Genomic DNA, 25509 nt, shown 5'->3' on the forward strand with positions numbered 1-25509 from the left:
ATAAATGCAATGCAAAAGCTCTCATCTAACTCCACTTGCATATATCAAAGATATCCCATCTTTAGTAAAAAAAAAAAAAAAAAAAAGCGGTAAGAACTATTTTCTGAGTTATTTACTTAAATCAATTTTGAAAGCTTCAGGGTTCACGGCACTGTAAGATCTACATGAGATCACACATGATGTTAATTTGTGTCACCTCCTACTTGCTGCCCACAGGAACCCTGTACGCTGTAGTCTGTGGCATTAACTGCAAAACCATCACCAAACTCAGGGACCTAAGTAAGGAGCTACTTACTCCTTTAAGACAGTTAATTTCCTACATATCTGTGCTGCTTAAAGCAGTGGTTCCTAATCAGAAGCCCTTTCAGAATTACCTGGGGAACTTTAAAAACAAGATCTAGAATTGAAACCAATTAAATCTCTCAGGGTGGGAATGCAGTGTTAAAAGCTTCCAGGTGATTTTAATGTGTGGCTAGGTGGAGAACTACTCAGGTGAAGTCCAACAATTTGTTTTTCAAAAGCTCCCAGGTGATTGGGACACTCAGCCCAGATGGAGTTAAAATGGGACTGCTTTAAAGGGACAGCATGATCAGAGTTTTGAGATGAGGAGTTCTGACATGTTTTTATTAGTGTGTATACTTACAATTAGTATGGCTACAAAACAGGCTATGGTTGTGTTCCAGTCTCCACTGGCTGTCGCAGAAGCTTTACCGACCAGAACACTGTAGAAAATGAAATCTCCTAATCCAAGTTTTACTCCCCCTAAAAAGGAAAGATTACAAACATTAAAAAAAAAAGTTTGTCACGCTTTGCTATGATTTCACAAGTCAAAAATGCTCTACTCCACCCTGCACTGAATGAGAAGTCAGCAAATGAACTCATACAAAATTAGGCCGCAGCTAGGTTTCCCCTTTTCTTTTTTGGTGTTTTACAATAGGAGTTTCTGACTCTGCGTGGCTGTCTCTGTGGTCTTAACCATAGATGCTGCTGTTATATATCAAAAATAGTAGCAATAAATTATAATTGTCATCTATTGAATGCCTAGTTTATACCTGGCACTTGTTCTAATAAATCCTCACAAGAACCCCTATGAGAGAGATATATCATCCCTTTTTTAAAACACAGCTTTGTTGAGGTACAATTTATTTCAGAAAATTCACCTATTTGTGTAAGTGTATAACTCAACTTACACAAATTGATTGTAAAAAATTTCGAGTTGTACAACCATCATCACAATCCCCCACATTTCTATCACCCCAATAAGATAACTTGTGCCTGTTTTGTTAATCCCCCTCCCACCCCAGGCCTTAAGCAACCACTGATATGCTTTCTCTATATATAAATTTGCCTTTTATAGACATTTTATAGAAATGGACTAATAGGATATGAAGTCTTTTGTGACTGGCTTCTTTCATGTAACAATTTTTAGGTTTATCCATGATATTGCATGTGTCTGTAGTTTGTTCCTTTTTACAGATGAATAGTTTTCCACTTAGAGATATACTATGGTTTACGCATTTACCAGTTGATGGACATTTGGATTGTTTCGGTTTGGGGCTATTACGAATAATGCTGCCATGAACATTATTGTACATCCATATCTTTGTGTGGACAGATTGTTTTCATTTCCTTTGGGTAGATCCCTAGGAGTGGAATTGCTGGATTCTACGGTAAGTTTATGTTTAAGAAACTGCCAAATTTTTTTTCATACTGGCTGTACCAGTTTAAATTCCCACCAGCAATGCATGAGGGTTCCAGTTTCTTGACATGCTCACCAACACTTGGTATTGCCAGTTTTTTAATTATAGCTATTCCGATTAATGATGTTGAGTATCTTTTCTTGTGTTTATTAACCCTTTTGTTTCTTTTTTGGTGAAATGTCTATTCAAAGCATTTCCCTATTTTTTATTGGGTTATCTTCCTATAATCAATGCATTGTAAGCAGTCTTTATATATTCTAAATACAAGTTCTTTGATAGGACTTACAATATGGTTTGCAAATATTTTTTCTCTCAGTCTGTGACTTCTTGTCCTTTGTTTTTTAAAAAAATTTTAATTGTGGAAGAAGACAGTTCAGTGGCATTATGTACATTCATACTGTTGTGCCACCATCTATCCACAGGACTCTTTTCATGTTGCAAAACTGAAACTCTATACCCATTAAACAATAACTTCTTCTTCTCTCCCTCCATCACCCAGCACCCATCATTCTACTTCTGAGTTTGACTACTCTACCTAAGTGGAATCATACAGTATTTGTCTTTTTGTGACTGGCTTATTTCACTTAGCATAATGTCAAGGCTCATTCATGTTACAGCATGTGTCAGAATTTCCTTCCTTTTTTAGGCTGAGTAATATTTTATTGCATGTATATACTACATTTTGTTTATACACTCATTTGACATTTAGGTTGCTTCCACCTCACGTCTATTGTGAATAATGTTATGAACGTGGGTGTGCAAATATCTCTTCTCTTAATGCTATCTTTTGAAGTATAAAAGTTTTTAATTTTGACAAAGTCCAATCCATCCATTATTTCTTCTATGTATCAGTGCTGTACTGAAGAACTCTTTGCTCAACTCAAGGTCATGAAGTTTTCTCCTAGAAGTTTTATAGTTTTACAACTTATATATATTTCAGTTTATGATCCATTTTGAGTTAATTCTTGATTGTGTGCATGACGGAATGGGTGAGGCAGGGGTTTCCGTTCATTCTTTTGCATATGGATATCCAATTGTCCCAGTACCATTTGTTGAAAAGATTATATCCTTTCCTCACTGAATTATTTTAGCACCTTTGTAACAGAATCACTGACCATAAATGTGAGGGTTTAACTGTGGACTCTCAATTCTGTTCCACTGATTTCTATGCCTGTCCTTGTACCTCTCCTGATCACAATGGATTTAGGGTAAGTTTTGAAATGAGATAATGTTAAATCCACCAACTTTTTTCTCCTCTTTCAAAATTTCTTTGGGTATTGTAGAAATTGACAAGCACATCCTAAAAATTATATGGAAATGCAAAGGCCCTAGGTTTTCTGCTGTCTAACAATTTTAACCTGGTAAGTTCTTCTCAAAAAGATAAACAATGAAGCAAACATTATAGATAGGCTTTGACTTAGGGTCCAATATTACTCTGTACATATTATAATTGGCTTTCATCTTTCTGGTTGTTAAATAACTATTTCCTACTGAATTTGATCCTGGTCTTAAAGTTTTGTTGCCTGGGTTACAGAAATCTTTTCCATAAGATAGGGGCTGAATGGGCCTGAGAAGTACAGTTTATTCTACACATGGGTGAGAAAAAGGCAGAGTGCTGGTTAATAAGATCTTACTGAGAAACCACTGTTCGTCTTAAATCATGGAAGCCAGAGCAAAGTCTTCCTCAGTGGAAAAGATAAACATACGTACGACCTGTGAAATCTGATGCTATGAAGTACAGGGCTTGCTAACCTTCCCAGACTGATGAATGCACTCACCAGTGGCAGGGCTGTGGAAGAGTCTACCTCTCCATTTAAGTACTTATGTGATCCAGAGCAAGGTCATTAAATTCTTTAATCCTCAAATTCCTCAGCTCTAAGATGGGGATTACTGACCTATCTCATAGTGTTGTTATCAGAATTAAAAAGAATAAGGAAAAGCTCATGGCACATACACAGGATAAACAAATGATAGCCTCAGAAAGACTTCTGATTCCAAACGTTAAATGTTATAAGAAACTAACTAAAAGAAACTAAGTTCTTCAAGAGGAAACAATGCTACAGAAATGAATTTTTGAAAATAATCCAGGAGAAAAATTTTGCATTTATCTGATAAGGAACACAAGTTATCTAGAATGTATAAAGAACGATTACAACTCAATAATTTAAAAAGACAATTAAAAAATGGGCAAAGGGCCGGCCCGGTGGCTCAGGCGGTTAGAGCTCCGTGCTCCTAACTCCGAAGGCTGCCGGTTCGATTCCCACATGGGCCATTGGGCTCTCAACCACAAGGTTGCCAGTTCAATTCCTCGACTCCCGCAAGGGATGGTGGACAGCGCCCCCTGCAACTAAAATTGAACACGGCACCTTGAGCTGAGCTGCCTCCCAGATGGCTGTTGGTTGGAGCACATCCTCTCAACCACAAGGTTGCCGGTTTGACTCCCGCAAGGGATGGTGGGCTGTGCCCCCTGCAACTGGCAACAGCAACTGGACCTGGAGCTGAACTGCGCCCTCCACAACTAAGATTGAAAGGACAACAACTTGACTTGGAAAAAAGTCCTGGAAGTACACTGTTCCCCAATAAAGTCCTGTTCCCCCTTCTCCAATAAAATCTTTAAAAAAAAAATGGGCAAAGGATTTGAATAGACAGTTCTCCAAAGAAAACATATAAATGGCCAATAAGCACACAAAAAGATATTCAACATCATTAGTTAGCCATTAGGGAAATGCAAATCAAAACCACAACGAGATATACCACTTTGTAGCCACCAGAATGATAAAGACGGATAATAACAAGTGTTGAGGACGAGGAAAAATTCAAACATTCATACATTGGTGTGGGAAGGTAATATAGTTGCTTTGCAAAATAGTCCGGCAGTTCTTCAAAAGATTAAACATAGGGGCGGCTGGATGGCTCAGTTGGTTAGAGCACGAGCTCTTAACAACATGGTTGCCAGTTCGATTCCCACATGAGACAGTGAGCTGCACCCTCCACAACTAGATTGAAGACAAAGAGCTGAGGCTGAGCTTCTGGAGGGGTGGCCGGATGGCTCAGTTGGTTAGAGTGTGAGCTCTCAACAACAAGGTTGCCGGTTTGATTCCCACATGGGATGGTGGGCTGCGCCCCCTGCAACTAAGATTGAAAACAGTAACTGGACTTAGAGCTGAGCTGCGCCCTCCACAACTAGATTGAAGGACAATGACTTGGAGCTGATGGGCCCTGGAGAAACACACGGTTCCCCAATATGGTCCAATAAAAATTAAAAAAAAAAAAAAAAAACAAGTCCCTTGCCATTATTCTTAAAAGAACACAAAACGAAAAAAAGGTTAAACATAAAGTTACCATATGACCCAGCAATGTCATTTGTAGGTAAGTACCCAAGGAGAAAGAACCTATGTCTGCACAAAGAAGTGTATATGAATGTTCATAGCAACATTATGTCAAAATGGGAACTCAAGATGTCCATTAACTGATGAATGGATGAATGGGTAAGTATGGCATATTCATACAATGCAATGTTATCTGGCTATAAAAAGAAATGAAGTACTGATACACACTATAACATAAATGAACCTTGAAAAAATTATGGTAAGTGAAAGAAACAAGTACAAAGGACCACATTGTATGATTCAATTTTTATTCAACATCTAGAATAGGCAAATATATTAAGATAATATATTGGTTGGTGTTGAGGGACATGGTGGCTAATGGGTCCAGGGTTTCTTTTTGAGGTGATACAAATGTTCTAGAATTCACTTGTGGTGATGGTTGAATAACTCTATGAATACAATAAAAACCAATGCATTGTATACTTTATATGGGAGGTATGGGAAGGATTGGAGAAGTGGCAGCTATGAAGTGTGGGTTTCTTTTGGGGGTAATGAAAATGTTCTAAAATTAATTGTGGTGATGGTTGAAAAATTCTGTGAATAAAACCACAACTTTAAATGGGTAAGTTGTATAGTATGTGAGTTATAGCTCAACAAAGCCATCAAAAAACAATGTATGGAATCCAGCCTAAAATTACGGCCTCACATGTTTTTCATTTAAAAGCTTATTTTTGTTTAAATAATAGCAATATTATGGAAAATGCTATAGGTATACTTCACAGAATTCATTTTAATGAAGAGAGAAATGTAGATACATTTTATTAACAAAATTAAAATACAATAAGGAAACAAAGAATTAACCATCAATTTTTTTCTTTAGGCACTTACCGAAGTGATAAGTTTTATTCACCTATAACCAGAAGAAACTGAATCAGTATATAAAACCTAAGAAAAAATCACGTTGCTGGAAATTTGTTTTCCTTAAACAGCTCCTTTTGATTTAAACAAAATATGCAATGGCCAAACAACTAAAATCACAGCAATGGTAACTGCTTAAATTAGACATAATGAGTAAACAGTATTCTAATGACAAATGTTGATGCTGAGATTCACTGCTAGTATTTTATTGCTATTTGCTAATGGTAGCGTAGGCCTTCTGTTGTTTTTTGTTTTGTTTTTGCCAACTCTGAAAAATGATTTTAAGTAATTATGGTATTCCTTTAATATTAAAAGGGGCATTTGCCGGTCTACCAAACACAAGACACAGTAAGGACTATTCACCAAATGATGGTGAACAGTCACTTTAATTGTAATATTTCTCTACACAAGTTCTAACAGTATATATGCCTAGCTTAAATATAATAACACAATAAAAGAATGAAAATTTCCTATTATCTTTTTAATAAATATGAACATATTAAAACTGCCTCAAACTTACTGTTTACGTTTAAACTACTAAAATCTCCCTCCACTAAAATCTCTCTCCTCCCTTGAGGTTATAGAAAAAGAATTTCTATGAGTCAAATTCCCACTCCTGGAAACAACAGGTTAATTTCACTACTCTGATAAATTTTACGTCTATCAGTAGCAGACGTAGGATGAGCCTGTTATGGGCATGATGTTTCAGGGAAGTATGTTTTGAAATTCTCTAGAAGACCAACTGCCTTCACATTGAATGAAATGATATACATTTCTAGTTAAAAACTTGTTTTCTGAGTAAATGTTGATTTTTAAAAGGTTGTTCTGGAAGACATATGTGCCTTTTAGAAGTCAAATTCTAGTGTAAATGGAAACTTTTATAAGTTATCATAAGTCTGGTTAAAAACCCTAATGCAGAGATGGTTATATGTGGCGGTAGATGCTAAGATGATGAAAGAATGTTATTAGTTTATATTGGTCACAGATAAAGAAAATGTTAATCTGAAGATATGAGAGGTAATACTTGGGTTTTTCTTAAAAAAATAAAAGTCAGAGATGAAGAGAAGAAGGACACAAAGAGATGATCAGGAGAGAGAATCTTCAAGTTGGAAAGGCAGTCAGGAAAGACTCATGTACTGGTGTGTTCAACCGCTATTTATCACTTTCTTTTGACTCCAGCACCTTTGAGAAAAGAGGAGAGGAACAGAAGAGGCAACCTAATTATGGTAGAAACTTTGCCGGCAGAGAAATTACCAGCAAAGGCAAGCTCAAGTATAGCTATAAGATGAAGCACTTGAGTTTTCCAGAAGTGTGAAAGTCGCAGGCCGTAGCTGGCGCTAAGATCTGGAAAACCCAGCCAAGCACCAAAGTTATAGACATGCCCAGGTTCTGACCCAGTTAGAAGAGTAAGGATGAGCTGTAAGAAGTGTTCTCCTCAAGATGAAGTATCATGTCAAGGTCATAATAAATAGTGATTAGTGATTAAAGAAGCTAAGGCATGTAGGTGTTTGTTTCCATAAAACTACTCAATATTTTTGCTATGTTGTAATCAAGAGTTTCACTTTTGTGAAAATGAAAAAACTGAGGATAATTTAGTTGGAAAATGTGCTAATAATCTCTTATTCAATAAACCACATCTCTAAGACTAAGCCCTAGCCAAGTGACTCTACTGGCTAATGTTCCAGAGAAGCCCCAACTGCTAACCTAAATCTAAGTGACAACACATCTCAGACACTGAACAAACGCTTACATTTCTGCCCATAACCTAGATCCCTTTGATTTTCTTTAAAATAAAATATAGTGCTTGCCAACAAAGGGAATAACAGTGTGAAAGTTTGATATATTCAAATCCATAGGTCTCTGTACAGCAAAGCGTGAAATATATTAATGAAGTTTTTGTACACAAATATACTGCAGCCATGAAGTCTTACTAGAATAATAATTTCAAAGAAACCTTTTCTCTTGTAAAACAAATGCCAAAGATCAGGCTCTAAGGGCCAATTTCAAAAATCTGAGGGGCAAAATTTGATCCATTAACAAATTTAACTATAAGAAAAGCACCAACTATTGGTATTACCCACTAAAAACTGTAGTGTTATTTGGAATTGGACTGTAACACTCTCAATTAATTTTATTTTGGGAGAGTTTGATAATGCAGCATGTAAAGGAATAATCCATGACTTTTTAACTAGAGAAATGCACATACTTTCCTCTGGGTCCTCACTGGCGAGGATGTTGCTAGAAAGTTCCTGTACAGCAGTTCGTGACTCAGGTGTAGACTGATGAGGTCCTAGGTGACTGTCCCTCTGAGCTTCCCACTCTTCATTGAAGCCGCCATCGTCATTTTCTGTCACAGAGTTTTGTGGCTCATTCCCTGTGCCTTCAAGAAAAAGAGGAAATCACAGCTGTAACATTTAGACAACTTTTTAATACTTTTAAATACATGGGAACAGTAACTACTTGACTGTCACTGCTACTAGGTTAGCTGGCTCTGAAACCACCCATCACGGGCTGCAGTAAAGCCTGCTCTGCTGGTTGCTCACCCACCAGCCATTTCTCTCCTTATTCCTGAGGGCAGAGCTCTGATTTGTTTGGGTTTCCACCTCTCACCCACATACTCTGCAGGTAAATCCTGATCAATCCAAGCCAAGCATGGTAATTTCATCATTCCTCTTCCCAATGAAAGTTCTATGGCTGTGGGTTTGGTACTAGTTACATGTGAGGCAAAGTCTGCTGGGAATTTGGGGAAAATTTTTCTCACTTTAAGAGAAACAGGAAGATACCAACCATCCCTTTCTTCCCCTGGATGTTGTCTTATCTGGACATGATGCCTGGAACTGCACTTGTCACCTTGTGACCATGAGGAGCAGTAGGCTGAGGACCAAGCCCACACCTAAGGATGGCAGAGCAGGAAGATGGAAAGAACCTGCGCCCTTGATAACACCAATGAGCCACAAAATTAAACAACCCTACAAATGTCTACGGCTCAGGATTCTGGTCATGTGAGAGAACACATTTCTTTTTTGTTTAAAGCAAAGGATTGGGTTTTCTGATGTTTGCAGCCAAAAGCTTCCTAACTGATGGCACTCACCACTGGCTTTAGTGACTAAGTTACAAAAGTAGACCATTACTAGGGGGAGGAGGGAGGAGAAAAGAGGGGTGAATTTTGTATGGGCTAGTCGTTTTGTTATGACAGTCTGACTGAAAATTGTGAGCATAACATGATAGTCTTGAGAACCTTCCATACATCAAAAATAATTAAAATATGTAAGTTGATAATACTTTTTTCCCCTCCTTCAGTTTTTTTTTTTTTAATAAAAGTGATACATGTTCATAGCAGAGGTAAGTTTACCATGAATAAATAAAGCTTGTACACTTTAGGCCTCTCACTTGCATGGACTTTCTCTGGGAAGGGCTCTTACAATTCTGGATTTGTAATTCGTATTCTTTTTCTTAACCAGATCTCCATAAACTGGAATATTCCCTGGTTTGGAGTTTATGAAATCATATAAGCATAAGGTTTATAAACAAAAACAGCAGTCCCTGCTCTGCCCCATCCCTCCTCACTCCTAATCCTCATTCCTGCTTTCAACCCTTTCAGCTGTTTCCTTTGGGTATTTACCTCCATAATTAATTATAAATAGTATGTTTATAGTGCTACATCTTGATGCTTTTATTTTAGATATTAATACTTCCTATAGGGAAGATGGAAGCATTAGCTCCCATACTCATGCACACATATAAATTTAATTCTCCCAATATTCTCAATGTCATAATTTTATGTTAAGTTCAGTTTGTATACTATCATTATGCAAATAGTGTCCACAACTAAACTACTTTGCTACAGCCAGAATAAACTACATTTGCTTCTTTCATACAACTTTTTGTTTTCCCTGGAAAACTGCCACGTTTTTTCCCTTAACTAATTTCCTATGTATTACTTTTGACTAATTCATCCTCAAACACTTTAACAGAGTTTACACTCAGTTAACCTCCCAGTTCTATTATTTTTTCCCCTCTACAGACATCCCCCTTGGAGCTCTGTGCCCTTTTGTTCCAATCTAACTTCTAGTTCCTCTAACAGTGGTTTTCAACTAGAGGGTAGCACTTCCGTTCCAGAAGGTATCTGGAAATAACTATGATGGAGGACTTTTCAGTTATTGCAATACCTCGAAGCCACTACCAACATTTAGTGGGTGAAGGGCCATGAACGCTAAATATCCTGCAATGTGAGGAGAAGCCCCACACAATGAAGAACCGCCCCACCAAAATACCGCCAGCACTCCCACTGAGGACTCTGCAGTTCATTCACATACTTCTCACTTCGCGGCCCTTGCCCATGTTGTTTCTTCTTCTGGAAAGATCTTCCTTCGACTCTTCAGCTGGCCATCTCCTATTATCACTTCCTCCGGAAAGCTTTCCTTGACTTTCCAGAATAAATGAAATTCCTATACTATAAACTTTCACGACAACTTGCACTTCTCCTGTATAGCACTTATCACAACTGTATGAATTATTTGTTGAATGTTTGTGTCTCCCCAAATAGGCTATAAGCTCCCCAGGGACGAGATACCTCATTCAGTGCTCTGGCCCCAGTATCTAACAAAACATCAGTTAGGTGCTCGATCAACAGTTGGTCAAAAGGGTAAAATCCTAATGTGCCAAATACAAACTCATACTCACATATACATAAACATATATACTCAAGACAACCAATCTTTCAATTTTCTTCAGCTTAACACAGGTTAACACGATAACCAGACTTGCAGCAGTTGTTTCCAATATATTGTATTTCCTACTTCTCTTCTAGGTCTACTACTGGTATAATGTCTCCTTGTTCTGTCGCCTTGCTCACTGCAGAACAGGCCTGATACCTTTGGGTCCAAATATGAATTCTCAGATGAAAATGTCCTCCTCACAGTACCCAAATGGTAAACCAGCAGTTTTCTTGGCTCTATAAAATATAAACTCTTCCTTTTCTGAAAAACAGCAACTTATTTAACGCCCTTTTCTCTCACCAACCTTTATTCTGTCTGTTTTTCAGCTTCCTCATAAGGTTAGCTTTTGTTTTTATTTTAAAAGTTTCCTTTCTCTTTTTCCCCCTTCTTCCACCTCCCCTACCCCCCCACTCCGGTTCAAGCCGTTGTTTCTCAGTCTAGTTGTGTAGGACACAGCTTCCTGGCCCATGTTAATATTATGAGATTTGTGCTCCCCCTGCTGAGGCAGTCCGTCCCCAGTTGCCGGTTGGCAGCTCATGGCAGTTTTCGCCGGCTGCCGGCTGCTCAAGGCTACTCACCATGGCCACAGCAGCCGGCAGCAGGCAGCCCACAGCAGCCCAGCTCCAGGGAGAGCTGTTGTTCACAATCTTAGTTGTAGAGGGCGCAGCTCACTGGCCCATGTGGGAATTGGACCGGCGACCTCAGCGTTAGGAGCACGGCGCTCCAACTAACTGAGCCACTGGGCCGGCCGTTTACTTTCTTCTTAACTACTGATATTGTTTTATTGTTCAACTCTTTCTAATAACAGCTCCTAACTTATATTCTCCTTAACATCTTCTGTGGGACCCACGAGTGGGCCTTCCTATCTCCCTCCCATCCTCGGTCATCATTATTATCCTCCTCCAAAAAGTCAAGTCCACCTGGAATATTTCATCTTCTCAGTATAAACATTGCCACATCTCAAATAAAATTCTATTTAAGTTACTCTGGCCATGTCAGACAAGAGATTCTCACTTTTAACATGTTTGGAGAGAGAGCTTATTTTTTCTTTTAAAATTATAGCCTCAACTTAAACCTTTCCATACTGGTATTAATGCTATTTAATGGCAGAAATTCTTAATCTAGGGTGCTTTGGCTGTACTGTTGGGTTTGGAACATCGGAACTCCTTACATATTTAGGGTATTACCACAACTTTTAGGAGATTCTCAAAGGAATCTATGACTAAATCATTGCTTCATAACTCATTGTTAGCCTTTAAGATGACAATGACCCTTAAAACCAAGAAATTACTAAATAAAAATCACCTACTTTGTACATTATAATTGGAGCTTCGGGAGACCTTCCTTTGGGCTTCTGGGTCTCCTTTTGCCATATTTACCAACCACACCATTGTAGCTGTTGAGAAAGACAAAAGTCAAGGTGAAAATTGGAAACACAGAAAGAAAGTGCCCGAATAGACAGCAGGTCATTAGTTCTCTACACAAATCACCAATTTTCTTAATGTTGCCCTAAGAATTCTTAACAATCAAAGTAAATGCATATTTAAAAACCACAAAATATTCTCTTTGATTTGGGCATATAAAAAAAAATTTCTTTAACTGACTGTTTGCTGTAGCTTTCAAACTGCAGCTGCTATTTTAAAACTGTTCATCATCATTTATAGTCTGTGAAAAGTAACCAAAAGGAAAACTGTCCAGGCCAGCAAGATGCCACTGAGACAATAGCTGGACTAGTTGAATATCCTACAATAATGTGAATTCACTCATGAAAATTACTTCTTGGAACTAAATTAGAGGACAAACTAGGGCTCACAAAAGCATCAGATGATTATTACAACTCTAAAAATGCATGGAATAAATTTTCTTCATATTATGTCTCATTTCTGGGATTTTCAATGATGTTAAACTGTGTTATATGTACGGAATAAGAAAAAAAGGTTAAAAGCAATAAACACAAAGGGGAGAGTCAATTGGTCTCTTCTAAGTCCCTTCCATAGACACACACAAGATAGATAGATAGATAGATAGATAGATAGATAGATAGATAGATAGATAGATAAGAGATTGATCTAGATGTATACATACATCTTTGTCACATTTTGTTAAGAGGCAATGTGGATACTTTAACAGGGTGCTTCTCATATATTGCAGTTGGAATTAAAAATGGTATAACCCTGATTGGAAGGAGCTTGGTAACATCTCACAAAACTACATGTGCTTCAACCCTTCAACTCAGGAATACCACTTTTGGGAATTATCCTGAAAACACCAATTAAATAACATAAAAATACGTATAATCATGCACTCTACAGGGCTACAGCAGGAACCAAATGCCAGCAGCAACCTGAGTCCAAACTGGTCATAGTAAACAATTTTAAACAAAATACTTGGCATCTATGTCTCTCTGGCTTTTTATAATTATATCCATGGCCTTAACACTCTTAGACTTCTTGAATAACTTGTAAAAGAAATACATGACCAAAGAGGCTGAAAATTGTATAGTAGACATACTTCTTCATTCACCATGGCTTTGTAATTTTGAGATCAAACAAGTTTCATTATACAATAACCCAACATAAGCCAGGAAGGCAATACATGGTTCAACTAAATCGAAACCCAAATAAGAGAAACAGAAGGGCAACCACCATGTACAAGGCTTATGAATTTCTGGAGCCTTCTTATCAATAAAGGCAGCAGTTATTTATCTGATTTTCTTTCTTTATGTAAGCATCAAAAAGTATTGCTACAAACTCTTTTGTTTTAATATTTAGTATGACTACAGAAATCAGGGGTCAGCAAACTTTTTCTGTAAAGAGGCAGACAGTAAACATTTCGGGCTTATGGTTTACATCTCATCTCTGTCACATATTCGCCTATGTTCTTGTTTTTTATTCTTCTGCTCAAGAACATCCTGATTCCCCAGTGATCATGCAAGCATACAGAGATCTAAACCAGTCACTCAAAGCTATTTTTGATCTTGCCCTAATCTGCCTTTCCAAACTCTTCCTAGTACTCTCCCCATTTTGTAACTTATATTCTAGTCAAATTGAATATTTGAAATCTGATAGAGACCCCACATTTATGTCTGGCAAGCCATTCTTTGTGACAAGCCCACTTTTGAAATCAACTCCCATCTGTGCTTGCTGAAATCTTACTCATCTTAAAACGTTCAAACCAAATGCTGTCTCTTCCATGGAGCCTTCCCTGATTCCCCAGCCAGATTTTCCCTCTTCTGAACTCTCTACAGTTTGATCATGTCTCTTCAGAATCTGGTAACACTCTGCCTTGGATGTTGCTTGTCTCATTTTACTTCTAAACTGTAAGCAAATGAGCTCTGAGTAGCTAATCACCTTCATGTCCTCCACAGTGCTCTGCGGGAGCAGATCAGGCCAATGCTCAATAAATATTTACTGAATGATTAGGAAGAGTATGCCTATAAACTGAAAAAGAAAAAAGAAAAAAAGGCAAGCACATTCTGGAGGAACAGTACAATTCTTTCATAAGCCAGAACACGACTCACTTGCAATATCTGTATATAACAAGTACTCAATAACACTTGACTAGTAGTATTTTAAACGAGAATACTGGCTCCAGAGTCTCTAAATATTTCTTCTAGCTCTACCCATATTGAAAACTCTCTTGAACCAATGTCACATAGAAGACAATTTGCAAGGAAATGGAGTTCTGCAGAAGTTCCATTAATGCCATGCATTTAAGATGAGAAAAAGTACCGTGATAATGACCATTGTTACATGTGTTTGAATTCCTATAAATTCTAAGCTGTTTACTAACTTAGTATCATTCCGAAATACTTACAGGAGTAAATGAGAGCTGGAAAGAGAGTTTCATTTCTCTCCTGAGCTGTTTCAACCAGCATACGGAGTGGGCCTTTTGGACACAAAACAGCCACTAAATCTAGAAAGAGAGAAATGGAAAAAATATCTGTAAGAAATGTATTGGCTAAATTTGTAAAGGGGTGTGTTAGGGAGGAATTAACTAATGGAAAAGGTTGAATTTTTTTTTTACACAAAAGGATGTGAAATATGAATAATGAATATGAAATAAATAGCAGGTAAACTGATGGGGGACACAACCACCTCAAAAAATACATGAAAGCATACAGAAGATCTGTGCAAATTTCATTTCGGTTTTGATGCTATTTGGTTAGTTTAGTGTGTCATCACTGGGTTCTATGAATAAGTCTTCTCAGTTTGAAGAAAAGAGGCAGCGTTAATGACAAGACAGAACTATTCTAGAACAGTTGTCAATTTCCAATAAGTAGAACCAAGAAAAAGTCATTATCAAACAAACTATACCTAGGAGTCACAAGCAAAAGCTTTAAGAGGAATTTAATAGTGAGGATTTGACTGAACTTTTCAAAATATGAAGAGCAGAGAAGAGATTTGTCTCCCCTTTTTTAAAAACAGAATATGTACTACTTAGGGGTGCTTGAAATAAAAGGGCAGTAAATAAAAATAAAAAAAACTAACAAACTTTTCCATGAGAAAGTTTAGTATTTCTTTTTTTAAACTTTAAATACATTTTTATTACACAAAAGTTGTCACGTAATTGCATAATTCTTTAGTTCTCCTGTCAAAAGCACTTCACAAATATTCAGGTCTTATAATACATGTGGTGCTGAAAAATGGTTATTTCAGAAAAACAGCGACTCTGAGAGGAAGCAATATGCTTCAATTATTCTTGATTCTACCACCATCTTTTCCACAACTGCAATTTTTCTTATATTTTCTGTGTCATGAAAATTCAGAAATAGAAATACAGAAAATAATTTCAAACATTTAAAAATATAAAACAGGTACAGCTAAAATTTTTAAGGAAGACTTGATAGCTTATGTTGACATTACTATCATTCAGATGCAATTAAGTAAAAAACCTCACGCCTGCCAAGTGGTCGTGTCTTCTTGTATATTACTACTACTACTACTACTACTAAAGATCACACACACACACACACACACAGAAATTGCTACCCTCACTGCTTTCAATTTGATTTGTTTTGGAAAGAAAATGGAAATTTGCTGTGCTCCAAAACAATGGGATTTTCAACCTGTTTGAAGCTGCCATGTCCTGTAACTATCCTGGTTTTATGACACACTCCCCCTTATAGAATTGCTAAATAATAAACTCCCTTATCTTTAGAGCAATTAATGTGAATTAAAATTAATTTTGTTTAGAACCTTTGTGAAAAATTAAAGTATCTTGAGACCTTGTAAAAATGAAGTTGAGAATCATTACTCTAAAAACTGGATACAAGTCTCTTATTTTAAATGAACTCGAAGCTCTGAAGAAGAAGAAACTGAGAACTGATGGAAGAAATAGCATGCTGTAGTAGAAAGAATACTGGACTTGGGATTCCAATTCTACATCAAACAGCAAAAGCTTGTGCAAAGGGGCCGGCCTGGTGGCTCAGGTGGTTAGAGCTCCGTGCTCCTAACTCCGAAGGCTGCCGGTTCGATTCCCACATGGGCCAGTGGGCTCTCAACCACAAGGTTGTCAGTTCAATTCCTTGAGTCCCGCAAGGGTGGGCAGTGCCCCCTGCAACTAAGATTGAACACAGCACCTTGAGCTGAGCTGCCGCTGAGCTCCCAAATGGCTCAGTTGGTTGGAGCGCATCCTCTCAACCACAAGGTTGCCGGTTCAACTCCCGCAAGGGATGGTGGGCTCTGCCCCCTGCAACTAGTAACGGCAACTGGACCTGGAGCTGAGCTGCACCCTCCACAACTAAGACTGAAAGGACAACAACTTGAAGCTGAATGGCACCCTCCACAACTAAGATTGAAAGGACAACAACTTGACTTGGAAAAAAGTCCTGGAAGTACACACTGTTCCCCAATAAAGTCCTGTTCCCCTTCCTCAATAAAATCTGAAAAAAAAAAAAGCTTGTGCAAATACTTTACCTCTACCTCTATATACATCAGGTTTCTTAGCAGTAAAACAAGGAAAACCACCTTGCTTACTTCACAGTATAATACAGTAAGAAAAAAATAACAGCTGACATTTACTGATATACTGTTCTAAGTGTTATATGTATCGTTCAATTTAACCTTCACAACAACTAAGACTTAGGGGTTGAGTAATGTGCCTGTGGTCACATAGCCAATAAGTGACAGTAGAAGATTCTGGATGTGAACCTACACAGTCTGTCCCCAGAACTAGCATTTTCTTGTTTTTAAATATCAAAAATGGAATCAGACTCTTCATTACTCTTTATTACAATTCACCTCTGATGATGGAAATACGTCCTGCTTCATCTAATTAAATTTTAACTTGCTCTAGTATATCATAATGTTGCCCCAATAAGGCCTGTAGCCCGAGACTGGTAAGGGTGGTGACAGTTCCATTGAACACCTAAGAGCCCAGCATCGTATATTTTCAGAAGTGAGATGGTCACTATTAACAATGTCTGGAAATCCAAAGTGGCTAAAGTGAAGCCTGTATTGTGGCTTTAATATGTACAGAGACATGTATAACCCTGATTTATGTTTTGGGTATCTGAGGCAAGAGGTTCTCAAGGTTATATTCTCCAAAGAGGAAAACCTTGGATAAGGAATTGCTGTTGCCACCATTAGCAGAACCAGATGGCTAGACATTGGCAATGGCCCACGAATCTGTAAAAATGCACAGGTGGAGCCAGTTGTTGGCCAGGGTAAGATGACTGCCTAACGTTAATTTTGCTGACTGTTGGACCCCATTCTTCGATCAAGGATGCGCGGATTAAGGAATGAAAAGCAGCAGCTTTTCAATAAGCTCCACCACAGGTAGTATTGATACTGTCCACAAAGTGTTACAGTTTCCATTGCTGTTCACTCACTTGATCCCAAAGGAGTCCCAGCACAGCCAAAGTTCCCAGAGAGGCCTGACATTCTCTAATACCTTGTCAACTGGCAAGGACTGACGACAGAAGAGGCTACCCTCTCCTGTAGGTAAGTTTGGTCTTAGCAAGGAGGCCCCGGTGTCTGAACTGAGCTGTAGAATGCTGCCTCCATGATACGGAGGAAATGGAGAAGGATATGGAACCTCACATATCCTGAAGATATGTGAGAATCTCTGTTTCCAGGAGCACTTAGTACGCAGTCAGAAACTGCCATCATAATGGTGTATAGTACTGGACTAAGGGCAGTTTCTCACACCAGAAACCCATGGCCAACTTAATATCATCATGGATGATCCAGAGATTTCAGAAAGTTTGAGAGGAGGTTGCTAAAGCCTCTACAATGAATGATTCTCTGGGGGCAGGGAGAGAACATTAATGGGAGTGACTGTTGTATCACAATTTGGACAGATTCTAGAGCCCTTTGTAGTAAGGGGCCCCAATTCAAGATGGGCCAATTTGTAATAGTATAAACAGGCTTACATAAAATTTGTAAATGAAGAATATGTTACCTACAGGTCCCAAAAAGGCCTAAAAGTTACTGGGCTTGTTTTAACATAGTGGGTGCAGGGGGTCAATTGCTATTTCTTGACAGCGTCAGAGATGCAGAAGCCCTCAGCTTACTAAGTACTTTTTAGGAATTTAACTGGGGTGGCAGGGCCTTGTACTATGTACATGGAAATGCCAACCATCCCCTCTTTTGAGCTCCTTTGTGACTATTTGTATGTCCCCAACGAGGATGTCAAATGAACGTCTTCAGAGGATGATATCATCATGATGTTATTTCTGTGCTCCTGGAGAAAGCTGGATGTGGTTAAGATCTAGTCTGCAAAGATTGTGTGCAATGCTAAGGATGCTTACGTACTCCATGGGTAGCTAGGTAAAGATATAATGTGTCCCTCTGAAGGTGAAGACAAATTTTGATTGTTGAAAAAGGCACTAAACAGAACATATTAGTAAAATCTCTGAGTACAAAGTATTTAGCAGTGCTGATTGGATGGAGTCTAGAACTAGCATTCTTAATCATAACTATGGAATAATAGATGAGTATTTTGCAAACCATCAAGTACTACATAACCTAAAGTTATTATGAAAGGCAGGCATAGAGAGCATCTGACTTCTATAGATCTACAGGAGAACGGAATCAATCCAATTCTATTTCCACAGACTTTTTCTTTGTCAATCAAGAGGGGATGATGAGTTTCCTATTACAGGTCACCAGACATTTTAATAAGCATTTGTATAGGGATAAAAGACCACAGCCTACTTATAATATAGAGACCACATATTGACGTCTGAAAATGGCTCTTTTGGCTTTCACGCAGGGCAACAGCCACAGAGTACGCACCTGTACAGCTGCCTTGGTCATTCAGGGCTAGGGTACATTCTCACTGTTCAGGACCCATGTAACACTGGCTGTTAATGAATTTGAATCTCACTGCCCAAATAAGCTGTATTTTTAAAAGAATAATTCTACCCAAGTTGCCTTATAAAAAGTACGTAACCTAATTTTAATTTTAAAAATTGATCACTTGATATGTATTAAGCACTCTGCTAGAATTTTTCACCATACATTCCGAACTCTTACAACTTTAGGAAGCATTGTTCCCATTTTTCAAATTAGGAAACTGAAGCTCAAAGAACCTGAGTAACTTTCCTAAAGTCATAAAGGCTGTCAACGGTCCAGACAAGATTTGACTCTAAGTCTTGTAACCAGAAGTCTATGGATCCTTCCACTAATCTGTCACTAAGTAAAACTGGGGACAGTATATAAGACATTTTTAAAGAACTTAACCTCAAAAAAATCAAAATCTTTGTATGAAAAAGACACCATAGCTAATTAATTATTTACTGAAGAGTTATGGGGTATAATCATTATCATTTTCATAAGTCAAGGTAACGGGAAGACGAAGGAAAACACACCCGTGAGGCATTTGTGTTACAAACACAGTATCAGTCTTGGGTTTTACCATATACTGAAATCACAGCCAAGATGAGCCACGCGGTCCACTCTGGGAGGTACTTGATAAACACCAAGGCCATGAGGGCACTGATCATAATGAGATACGCCTGCTGGAGTCGCAGTGGACCTTTCCAATGAATGGCAATCATTCCCACTACACCAAAATTCCAGATCAAGAGTGCAACAGTAATGTAGTCCATGGCAACGTTATAGGTTTTAAACACTTCCCTGAAAATAATTACACAGAGACGTAAAAAGATTTATGTACAATAATTCATCAAAACATTGTTTAGAACTATGGTTCCCAAACATTAGATATTCATTTCCTACACCTTCACATTTTTACCATATCTATATCAACTAGGCTATTATTTAACACTTTTCTTTAAATTAACTTTTTCCCTCAAGTTGAATTTATTTTAACAGAAAAATGTATAATTCATATAAATGGAAAACCAGTATCACAGACTATAAAAATAAGTACAAGTACAAAAACTAAAAAAGGCTGTATACCATCTAAAATGCCATTCTACACTTTGGGAAACCCTCATTTAAAATAACTGAAATTGGAAAAAATTAAACATGCATAATACATTTTATATATTTTATAGCTAGGATGTATATTATTTTCCTAAAATGAAAGTTAGTACAGCCATTAAAAACGTATATGTTTTGTATACACACACACAAACATGGAATATAGACAGACATGACACACTGTTGCCTGGAAAAAAAAAATTATCTCATTTATGAAACAATGTGTGAGTAGTGAGAGCAATGTATCGATATAGTGACTTCTGAAAGGATGAGGGACTTATCTTTAGATGATGGGAGTCTGGTCATTTTTTTCACTTTTTTCTTTTTCTTTGTCCCTCCCTCCCTCCCTCCCTCCCTCCCTCCCTCCCTCCCCTCCCTCCTTCTTATCTCCCTCCCTCCCCAATGACTGTTACGTCATTTTTGTAATGAACAAAACACTATTTTAATTTGGGGGGATAAAATTCCACCATCTAAAAATAAAGAGATTACAAGTATAGAAGATGTCTTTTCGTAATTGAAGAGAAAGCAAGCACTCATTTAAGCACAAACTTTGGGTGCCGAAACTATCCAGAAAGACGATTTTACCATTTTGAAATCTCAAAATAAATGTTGAAATTTCTAGACAATGCAGCTTGTATTAAACATTTCAGATATCCTAGCACTCAAAAACAAAAACAAAAACAAAACAAAACAAAAAAACACAAATTATTATTAATCTTTGGCTAGGTAATACATGTATAATATAAAATTCATGATACATACTGTGAAAAGTAAGTTTTCCTCCCTACCTTGTCCCACAGTGCCCCTCTCCAAAGGAAAGTACTATTATTAATTTCATGTGTATCCTTCCAGTGATTGTCTATACATATCACATATACTTTATTAAACATAAATAATAGCATATTGTATACACTGTTCTATACCAGGCTTTTTTCTCTTAACAATACTCACAGAGATCTTTCCACATTAGTATATCAGAGCTGCCTCTTTCTTTTTAATGGCTTTACTCAATAAATGTACCCTAATTTATTTAACCAGTTTTCTGTTGATGGACATTTAGAGTGATTCCATCCATTCTTTTGATATTAGAAACAATGCTACAATGATTGTTCCTACAAATTATTAGGTTGAGGACATATGCACTTAAAATTTTAATAATATGCCAAATTGCTCTTAAAAGTTATAAACCAATGTGTGCTTGTTCATTTCCTTGCAACCTGATTATCCCAACACCAATTACTATAAATACATAATCCATCTATAGCCTACTGATTCTATACTTTATCTTAAATTCCATTATATATTTGAGCTTTTCTACTGATCACCTATTCATGGTGCAGGTGTCCTATTTTAATTATTGTAGGTTTATTATATTTTCAAATCAGGTAGGACTAGTATCCCTTCATTTTTCTTCTTTTTCAGAATTCTTTGGAGTAACTTCACTTATTAATTTTTCCAAATAAACTTAGAATTATCTTGTCCAGATCAAAAATAAATTGTTCATATTTTTGTTGAGCTTATATTAATTTTTACAATACACTTAGAGAGAACTGACATCTTTATGATACTAAGTCTTCCTATGAAAACTGGTATAGCTTTCTATTTAAGTCTTCTAAGCCCTTCAGAAGCATTTAAAAATTTCTTAATAAATCTTGCACAATTCTTGATTAATCCTAGATATTTTTGTCTTTTTTGCTGCTATCATAAATGTGATTTTTTTCCTTTCATTATGTTCTCTAACTAGTGTCTTCATGAATGCTACTGAACTAATTTTGTATTCAGATGCCTTGCCAAGTTTACTTAGTGATTCTAATTGCCTTTTGGTGAGTTCTGAAACTAAGTACACAATCATTTTAACTCCAAATATTGGTAATTTAACCTGCTTTTCCAAATCGTACAGCTCGTATGTCTTTCTCTCATTTAATTGTGCTCTATTCCCTCCAGAGCAATGTCAGATGACAATATTGATAAAGAAAATCCTCATCTTGTTAGACATAATAGGCATGCTTCTAGAATTTCCATATGAAGATGATACTGACTTTTAGAAGAGATTTATTCATTTTACCATGTTAAAAAAGGAACTATCCATTTGTTTTATTACAGAATTTCATCAAGAACAGGTGTTAAATTTTATCAAATGCCTTTCAGCATGTACAGAGATGATGACTTAGTAACATGGTAACTTATATTGAAATTTGCTAGTAATGAACCAGTCTTCCATTCAGCAAACCCCATTTTGTCATAAGGTATTATTTCCTCGATGTGTTGCTGAATCCTATTTGTTAATACTTAGTTATTCTTTCGATATCAATAAATAGGATTGGTCTAGTTTCCTTTTTCTTGGTAATTTAGAGGGTTTTAGTATCAATGTGATGCTGGCTTTATAAAATGATGTACTGTTGTTATTGGTGGAAGTAGGATGAGAACTTCTTCAACAATCTTCTGTAGTTTTTTCTTTGCTATATTTAGATTTTCTATTGCATCAGTGATCAGTTTTGATAATTTTTTCTAGAAAATCATCCATTTCATATAGATTCTCATATTTGTTTCTTTTGTCTATCGTTTTTTCTTACTGGCTCTACCAAATTCATCAATTTATTTATTAGTTTTATTGCTTCTGTTCCTCATTTAAGAGCTAGTGCTAATAATGGTCTACAAACGTTATATCTACCACTGGTGCTGAGAGAAAGGCCAGATTTGCAAATCTCTGAGCCTCTCTATTCTCTTCAACAGAGCAGCTCTATTTTTTTCTATTTTATGTGTAAAATTTTCATGTAACATTTCCTTTGGAAAAAAATAACTCACTGATGAAACAATATAAGGGTTTGAAAATTAATTAAATCATATTTATATACTTTCTTGAAATCCTTTCTTAACATTCTGATTCATAGATTTCTACTGGAAGTAAAGAATACAAAAACTTCTTCACTGAAAGAATTAAGTTCTTCACTAAAAAAGACTTAGAATTGACTGTAGTTTTCAGTTCTTTCAGTTCTACTTATTTATAAGTAAGGATCAACAGAAGAATATCGATAATATTAACTCGTCTTATATATAGCAAGTATGATCTATATATGGAAACAATTATAATTTAAGAGTAGTTCATCGATAAAAGACACAGCTTTAAATGACAGAGAGCCTAAACATTGTTAATTTCTGAAACGTAGACCAAATATTTCACACTTACCCCAAATAAATGAATGAGAAAAAGAATAGCAACAATAGCGATGAAATAATAAGCCAAGCATGGATAACCTAGAAAAGAAAGAATTTCAATATAATTAACAGATCGCAAAGCCCTAAAGAAGTGCAAATTTGGGACTTCAAAAATAGTATACTATTTCTGTATATGTTATGCTTTTCAAATGGCAGAACACAAATGGCTTTGGGTTCAGTGAATTCTTATACTAGAACTCTTTGGGGCTGATCAACTCATAATAGTAAATAGAAATTTCAGCAAGACATATATAGACCCTCGTTCCTTTAGAAATAGGTGAAATTTTAAAAAGAAAAGAATGCATTCTAAAATATCGAATTATCAATAGAGTCAACAGTTGACATTTTAAACTTTAAAGTAGCAATATTTTCAGTGGAGGAATTATGTAATATTTCTAACATAAACAATAAATAAATAAATACTTGATAAATAAAATTGAAAATCAGGTATTTAGTTAGGTAACCTGTGTATGCATACATTAACTGTACAAAGAAAATAAGCCTTCTAAACTATATAACCATTTAACAAAAGAATATTCAGAATCTGAAGTTTCAATAAGTATTGCAATGCTTTCTACATTTTACGTCATTCATAAGTATTACTATTATGAATTATTTGAAACACTTAGAATTCAGTCCATCATTATGCAGAATTCATACAACACTATATAAATATTACTCTCTATTACTCATGTACAGCTTATTAATGTGAAGAGATAGAATTAGAATTCGTTTTTGTAATCTATTATACAAGATGAACACTTTAAATGGAAATTTTATGTTATGGGTATATTTAGGAAAATACTATACAACCCAAAAAGTATGGGGTTTTTAAAAACAGGAAAAGTACAATAAAGTGTCAAGTAATTTCTAACCAAGAGTGAAAATATTTCGAGATGGAAACACCCATAATTTGCTTTAATCTTTTTTTTTTTCTTTAATCTTTCAGTGAACTTTATTGTTTAATGACAGAAAAAGCTCCAAAACCAATGTTTCCAAATATATCTCTTACCCAGAACAGATCAAATCAAACTGTGATGAAAGGAGAGAAAATAAAACCTCCAAATCAAGAATATTATTTCGTCTTCATTTTTTTTCTAAATCTTCCACCAGCACTACCAGATCCAGTTGTTTCAATAATCAGGATCTAAGCTATCAAAGTCTAGTTGTGATTAGAATCTATGTTAATTTTCTCTTGTGGTTCTGTTTTGATCACCCAAGGTTATTTGTGATTGTTAATTCCTTTGAAAAACAAAAAAGATTTATTTAAAATTTTCACTGACTCTCTTTATAAATTTTTATTAAATTCAGTTTCTGTTCTTCCACAAAAATTTTCCAATGTTTTATTATAAAACTTTTCAAATACACAGCAAAGTTTAACGATTTTTGCAGTGAACATCCATATACCACCTAAATTCCACCATTCACATTTTGCTATACTTGCTTTGCAACATTTCTATCCATCTCTATCCATTAGTCCATCTTATTTTTAATACATATCACAGTAAACTGAAGACACCTGTATATTTCCCTCTAAATACTTCAACTTCAGCAAAATATTCTAAAGGGAGCCCTTACTCTCTTTCTTCTGTAAAAAAAACACAACAATATAGCTTAAGCAGAAAGAAATCTCCCCACCTGCATCCCACCTCATCAAGCTCATAGGTCTCAGCTTTAGAAATAATCCAACTTACAAAACTAAAAAGCATATAAAATATTACAAGACAGAAATGCTTTAAAGATTAAGATGTGTACTGGTTTTCCATATTAAGCTCCATATTAAAGGCCAGAGCAAATATTACATACTAGAAATTCTCATCTTTCTTGAGATATGCTTTTTACCTTGTTTTTTCAGCAAGGGAACATGGGGATATTGTTTATTTAAAAAAAAAACAGCATTTTTCTGAATACCAAAGTAACATGCATATAACATTGAGAAAATAGAGAAACACTAGAAGAAAACAATTCCCACTGAGCAATGACAACCAAAGTTAATATTAACATTTTCTTTTCAGGTATGTTTTCTGTCTGCCTATGTAGGCATGTGTAAAGACCTTTTAACAAAATTAGAATCAAGTTATAATACATTCTGCTTTTTTAAAACTTAATTTTTTATTACAGATATTTTCGTGCCATCAAATATTTTTCTACTGGCCAGCTATATTTCCTTCGTAATTTTTCTGCTTGGAATTTTTAAAATTTATTGGGATGTTCATAATTTTCTTAATGATCTGTA

The 25509-nt window shown here is 36.2% G+C and overlaps 1 protein-coding gene across 2 annotated transcripts in view; it reads right to left on the minus strand.

Annotated features, from left to right (window-relative positions):
* The window catches only part of PSEN1 (presenilin 1), a 62346-nt gene that overhangs the window by 4172 nt on the left and 32665 nt on the right, over window positions 1–25509 (minus strand). For both annotated transcript variants that reach the window (XM_019733626.2, XM_019733624.2), the window contains exons 6-11: window positions 23245–23312; window positions 19528–19748; window positions 14482–14580; window positions 11975–12061; window positions 8154–8327; window positions 644–762 (exon numbers count right to left, since the gene is read on the minus strand). In XM_019733626.2, the coding sequence (XP_019589185.1) occupies window positions 644–762; window positions 8154–8327; window positions 11975–12061; window positions 14482–14580; window positions 19528–19748; window positions 23245–23312 (768 nt within the window). The remainder of the gene's footprint in view (window positions 1–643; window positions 763–8153; window positions 8328–11974; window positions 12062–14481; window positions 14581–19527; window positions 19749–23244; window positions 23313–25509) is intronic.

This window comes from Rhinolophus sinicus, linkage group LG03 (assembly GCF_036562045.2).
Source record: "Rhinolophus sinicus isolate RSC01 linkage group LG03, ASM3656204v1, whole genome shotgun sequence".
Lineage (NCBI taxonomy): Eukaryota > Metazoa > Chordata > Mammalia > Chiroptera > Rhinolophidae > Rhinolophus > Rhinolophus sinicus.